We start from the raw sequence: 6458 nt of genomic DNA on the forward strand, positions 1-6458 counted from the left end.
GAAGGTGTTCAATCCGGAGTAGTGAGTTGGCAGAGCCTCCTCCTGGAGTGGGCGAGGGCGTGTCGGCAGCCAGTGTGCTCCCAACAGGAGGGACAGGAGGTGCGCGGGGACCCCCGGCACTTGCCTTTGGTTAGGAAGCTTTCAGACTGCGGGGTCCCAGCTGTGGGTCTGCGGTAGGAGAGTCCAGTGGTCAGGGGCGTGTGTTCTGAAATAAGGCATATCCAGGCTCAAACCCACTCACCATCACCGACTCGAGGGAGTCACCCACCGCCTCCTGGACTCACTGCTCGGTTCCCCCACATCTGGTGGGAAGACGAGATCTGCGTCCTGGCTGAGCGCAGAGAAGGGAGCTCCTGGTGGAGAGGCTCCGCGGTGGGCTTGGCGCCCGCAAGGCTACCAGCCACGTCAGCCTGGGGTGGGACCCTCCGAAATCGCTGCTGTTTAATCCCTTGTCACCCACACAATGGCAGTTTCTCGTGGTGCAAGCTGACAGTTGTCCCTCTGATTGCCTGAGTGCTGCAGTGTGGGGCGGGGTTGTGCTGAGGCCCTGCCCAGCCTCCCGCAAGGGGTCAGGCCCTAGCTCGGCGCCTGCTCTGGAGAAGGAGGGGCTGTGCAGTCCCCTCCTGCAGCCCCCTTCTTGCCAGGTGGGGAGACGGTTCCCCGGGAGGAGGGCCTCGCCCAAAGGCACACAACCTGTTGGGCATAAACCCAGGCCCAGAATCATTCCTAAGGCAGTTCTCCTTCGACCTCAGCCTGAAGCAGCTCACGTTTGGAGCAGGGCCGGGCCCATGGGCCAGCTACCTGCGTGGCGCTGGGGTGCCCATGGGAACGGGATGAGGTGCAGGAAGATGGAAGCGTCCAGAACCACCTCAGAGGTGGACTGTGCGAGCTAGAGGAGCCTGTCGTCCCTGCTCTGACCGCAGAGCTGGGTGAGCTCGTTTTCATCTACAGTGGGGCTGTTGCGGGGATTAAACGAGTATGTATTTGTGAACTGTATTGTAAACAATACAGTTTGTAAATACAACATCCAAAAATATTTGTTTTAATATTATGGAGACCTAAAGTGCGCTCAGCACTTGGTAAGGGCCCTGTGGGTTTGCTGTCATCGTTGCGGGGTGTTGCCAGTAGGTGTGTGAGTTTGCATCGGTGCTCAGGTACGGCAAATAGAGAAGAGCCCTCTAGAATGGACCCCAAGGTCCCCCTTTCCTCCACGCCATCCCCTCCTGCACCAGCAGTGGCTCAAAACACTTAAGGGACAGACACTTAGTCTAGCTGCTTGCGGGGACTGGGGTTCGTGCGTCTTATGCGCAAAGCACCCCAAGTTCCTAGAACAATGCAGGGCATAAGGTAGGAACACAGTGAATTTTTGCTTTATGAATGAATACATTTGTCCCCACCCTAAAGGGTCCAAGTCTAAAGGAGGAATCTGGAGAACAGCCAGAGAAGCTCTGGAAATCAGTTCAGAAAACTTTGAACTCGGACTCTCTCAGACCCTCCCTCGTCTGCCCTCCCGATCACAGGACTCCTGTGTTCTGATTCCGAGACCCAGGCTCCCCTCTCCACGGTCAACAACTCTGCTTCTCCAGGCTTGTGTTTGATCTCACTCGGACGACTGCAACAGACTGACCTTCTGCCCTCGGTCCCCAGAAACCGAAAGAAGGACTTCCTAAAAAATAAGTCGGATTAGATCACTCCCGTGCCCAAACCCCTTTGAAATCTTCCCTTTGCCTTCAGGGTAAAACCCAGCTTCTGTTCAGTCAGCACAGGCAAAGATGCTCAGCATCACTAGTCATCAGGGAAATGTAAATCTACTGCAGTGAGCCACCACGTCACACCCACCGGGACGGCTCTTACCAAAATACACGATCACCAGAGTTAGGACGCGGGAGACTGGAGCCCTCCTACGTGGCTGGTGGGACGTGAGACGTCACCCGTGCGGCTGCTGTGGAAACAGCCCAGCAGCGCCTCAGAAAGTTAAACATAGAATCACCATGTGTGTGACCCAGCTCACACCGAGTGCTAAATACAACCTGATCAATTTTCTAGAGAACACTGTTTGCCGACTCTTTCTCCCCATTTTCATTTCGATCCCGAATCACGTTCGATTCTTTCCCATCTGCATTGCATAGCAAAGTTTCAACTTCGCCCCCGTTGTGGCTGCCAAACCCTGTCTTCTCGGACTGCAACCGTCAGGTGGAGATTTTATCCCAAAGACTTCACCCCCCTGGCCCCCGTTAGGCAGTCACACATTTTTACCTTGTGCGGCATTTGCCTTTGTTCACTTTATTTTGTTATATTGTCCTAACAGTAATGTTCGTTACAGATTGAATGGAACACTGATAGATTGCACTTATTTCTCAAGCATGTTAAATCATAACGCACACAGTAGGGGGGAATATTCGCAAGCAGGAGGAAGGGGGACACGGAGGAGGGGCTGCAGCTGACCCGAGGGAGCCCGGACCTGCACCCACAGAGAATCCAGATGGGTCAAGGGCCAGGTCTTCGTGTTCTGGGCGGGCCAGCCGTCAGATGAAGCCCTTCCTGGGGTGACCACGAGGAGGTTCTTTACAACTGACGGCTGTTGTCCTTCATGCTCAGCCGAAGGCCACCGCTCTCCAGCCAGTACTCCCTGCGGCTGGGGGTGCGTCCCCCTGATGCGGACCCCGGGAAGCCCAGCAGAGAGACGGACCACTGCCACACACAGTCCAAGTTATCTCTGGCCCCTCCTGCCCTTTTTGACCAAATGCTTATTTTTAATTTTTTTTAGGGGGGTGGGTACCTCTGGAGGACCCTCCCGGCCCCAGTGAGCTCTCAGGAGCCTCTGTCTTCCATTCCAGATGCTTCTCCCTGCCCCGGGGGGTGGAGCCCACACACCGGGGGCGGGTGGGAACTCAGCCTCAGGCAGCCTGGGAGAGAGCCTGCAGAATCAAGACTTCTCCCCGCTTTTTTCTTTTATTCCGGAGGTGACTTTCCAGGGCTGCAGTTATAAAAAGCTCCTATGTGTCGTTTTCTGACAGTTGGGCAGCTGCAGAATGCCACTTGGCAAGCACTTCTATCCAACCAAGGCTTAGCATTTGATTGTCAAAGCCACTGAAGGTTATCACAGATTTGTCCTAACGAGGTTGATGAACTCACAATAAAAATTCAACACAAAATATGCTCTTCCAAATACCCCTTCCCCAAAGTGTTATGGACAGAGCGCTACCAGGCAGGCATGTGTGGACTTGGTGGACAGGATCTTGGAAGGTAATGAGGGGGATGAACCCCACGGGGAAGGAGGACAGGCCACCAGCCTCAGCTGGCTCACCCGTGGGGTGGGCACCCCCTGTCTGGATGGATAGCTCGGCCCCATCTCAAGATGTAACTTCAAGAGACTCATCTTCTCTTTCTGCACCTCTTCCAGGCCCCATGGCATCCTGCCCCGTCCTGCAGAAGGAGAGAGTGTTCAAGTCAGGAGCCCACGCCTACCGGATCCCCGCTCTGCTCTACCTGCCGCCGCAGAAGACCCTGCTGGCCTTCGCGGAGAAACGGATGAGCAAGAAGGACGAGCATGCGGAGCTGATTGTCCTGCGCAGGGGGAGCTACAATGCCTCTACCCACCAGGTCAAGGTAAGGCGCCGTGAGGCTATAACAGCCTGCTCGAATGTGGAACCATGTCCTTAGATGGCCGGGGTCTGGGGGACAGAGGGGAGGAGACACTGAAACCCAGGAGGGCCCCAGGACCCTATGATGGATGGGGCAGAGAAAGTGCCCCCAAGTGGCCACTCAGAAAACATGGGTTCACTGGGACCAAGTCCAGTTGGCCTGGTGGCCTCGGCTTCAGTGCCCAGGGAAACCAATGTTCGGAAAGGTTTCCCTGCGTTATTGAGAATCCAGGGAGGACTCGTGTAGAATCACATAACTGGGGTTGTGTCCTTTGAGTACAATAACTGGGGAGTCGGGGCGGGAGGGTTGGGATGATTGCCCTGTCCTAAAGTTCCAGCACAGAGATCAATCAAGTCATTGATTTTGACAAAGACACCCCAGGCTGGCCTACCACATGAAGAGTTTAATATGAGTATTATCGTTACTTTGTGTCATTACATAGCAGCTATTCAGAGCACGGGGTTTGAAGCAGATGGACCTGGGTTCTATCACTTACCAGAGGTGTGGCCTTGGGCACCTCACCTACCCTGTCTAACCCCCCATTCTCCAGTCGTCAGGTGGAGCCAATAATACTTGTCTCGGGAGCTATGGGTTTGGCTCTTGACACAGTGTCTACCCTGGGAATCACTCACTGGGCGTGGCGGTTCATGAGTGAGGGTGGACGGCAGAGCTGCTGCACGTGTGACATAGACCCGGGGATTGTGGAAGCTCCATGTGCGTCCTTAGTGGCGCGGAGCCACCCCCTCCCAGGCTGCATTAGTAGAGTATGACGTACAGAAGATGGGAGGTGATTGTCATACTCTGTCCCACACAAGTCAGACTATTGTAGTTCCTACTTGGGCTTTGCTTTTCAAGAATAGAAAGTTGGACCAGCTGGTAGGTTGGGGCAACCAGGGTGAAGCTGGGAACGGCTCATGCCCAGATGACCTCTTCATCTTACGGTCTGGCGCACCGTCCATGCTCTGTGATACTGCTGGTGGGAAGGGCGGCCAAGCCGTTCGAGAGGGGTGGGCTGCCTGGGAGGCGGTCAGGTGGAGCTGGGCTCCCGCAGCTCCGGGAGGGCATGCGAGGTGAGTGAGGGCTGATGAACACTTTCCCCCACGACCTTTGACCTAAGCCCCTAAGACGCCCCCACCCGCGGGGGCAGGTCCTGTCACTGTCACTGGTCATCTCAGGCAGTGCCTCCTCCTTTCTCTCCCCACATTCAGTGGCACGCGCAGGAGGTCGTGGCCCAAGCCCAGCTGGAGGGCCACCGGTCCATGAACCCGAGCCCCCTGTATGACGAGAAGACGGGGACCCTCTTCCTCTTCTTCATTGCCATCCCCAACCAGGTGTCTGAGCACCACCAGCTCCACACCAGGGTCAACGTGACGCGGCTGTGCCAAGTCACCAGCACCGACCACGGGAGGTCCTGGAGCCCCGCCAGAGACCTCACCGCCTCCGCCATTGGCCCGGCCCACGAGGAATGGGCCACCTTTGCGGTGGGGCCGGGGCACTGTCTGCAGCTGCACAACGAGGCACAGAGCCTGGTGGTGCCAGCCTACGCCTACCGGAACCTGCGTGCCCACCAGTCACCCAGCCCCTTCGCTTTCTGCTTCGTCAGCCACGACCATGGGCTCACGTGGGAAAGAGGCAACTTTGTGGCCCGGGACACCCTGGAGTGCCAAGTGGCTGAGGTCGGGGGTGCAACACAGAGGCTGGTGTATCTGAACGCTAGAAGCCCCCTCCGGGCCAGGGTCCAGGCCGAGAGCGCCAACGACGGGCTGGATTTCAGGGGGTCCCAACAGGTGCAGAAGCTCGTGGAGCCCCCCCATGGCTGCCACGGGAGTGTCATCGGCTTCACGAGCCCCAGCGCAGGGTCCGACCCGTCGAACAAGTGGCTGCTCTACACTCACCCGACGGATCCCCGGCAGAGGTCCAACCTGGGCGCCTACCTCAACACACGGCCCCCGGCCCCCGAGGCCTGGTCCCAGCCCGCCCTGCTGGCCGCGGGCAGCTGCGCCTACTCAGACCTCCAGAGCCTGGGCGTCGGGCCCGACGGCTCGCCCCAGTTTGGGTGTCTGTACGAATCTGACAACTACGAGGAGATCGTCTTCCTCATGTTCACCCTGAAACAAGCCTTCCCGGCTGCATGCTCACCGCAGTGAGCCCCCAGCACTGCCCTGTTCTCGTCCCGCGACGGGCGAACGGGTCTGCCTCTGACTTTGCAGCGTGGGGTCTGCCTCTTGGCTCTGTCGTCCCTTGTTGTTTCATTATCTCCGCAGTTTCTGTTTTTAGCCCAGAAACTGAGGGAGCCTGGCTTCCCGGAGCCCCTCTGCACCCCGGGCCCCGCGTCTGCAGGTGCATCCACGTCTTCTTGGGAAGAAGGGCCGCGGGAAAGGCTGACAATGACGCGAATTAGCAGCGATGTGCGACTGTGTGTGTTTTTGAGTGTGTCTCCTCAGTAATGCGTCAGGGCAGACAGTGAGGGGAACAGCTTTGCGGGGAGATCAGGCGGAGTCTAGGAAAATCAAGCTAGCTGGAGTCATTGGGTCCGTTTCCTGGGGCTGCCAGAACATTCGGCCACACACTCGATGGCTAAAACCGCAGAAATTTATTCTCTCTCGGTTGTGGAGGCTGGGTGTCCAAAACCCAGGTGTCTGGGAGGCTGTGCTCCCTCCACAGGCTCCAGGGTAGAACCTTCCTGGGCCCCAGGTCTTTCTCATGGCTGTGTCGCTTTCATGCCTCTGTCTTCTGATGCCTTTCTCCTCCTCCCCCGAGTTTTCTCTTCTGTCTCTTAACAGGACACTTGTCGCTGGGTTAGGGCACAACTG

At 57.2% G+C, this 6458-nt stretch overlaps 1 protein-coding gene across 1 annotated transcript; it reads left to right on the plus strand.

Moving 5' to 3' along the window:
- Positions 1 to 3408: 3408 nt before the first annotated feature.
- Positions 3409 to 5792, plus strand: NEU2 (neuraminidase 2). The gene is made up of 2 exons (XM_036254994.1): positions 3409 to 3609; positions 4854 to 5792. The coding sequence occupies exons 1-2, from the start codon at positions 3409 to 3411 to the stop codon at positions 5790 to 5792; spliced, it is 1140 nt and encodes a 379-aa protein (XP_036110887.1).
- Positions 5793 to 6458: the final 666 nt, after the last annotated feature.

Source organism: Molossus molossus, unplaced genomic scaffold (genome assembly GCF_014108415.1).
Source record: "Molossus molossus isolate mMolMol1 unplaced genomic scaffold, mMolMol1.p scaffold_m16_p_11, whole genome shotgun sequence".
NCBI classification, from domain to species: Eukaryota; Metazoa; Chordata; class Mammalia; order Chiroptera; family Molossidae; genus Molossus; species Molossus molossus.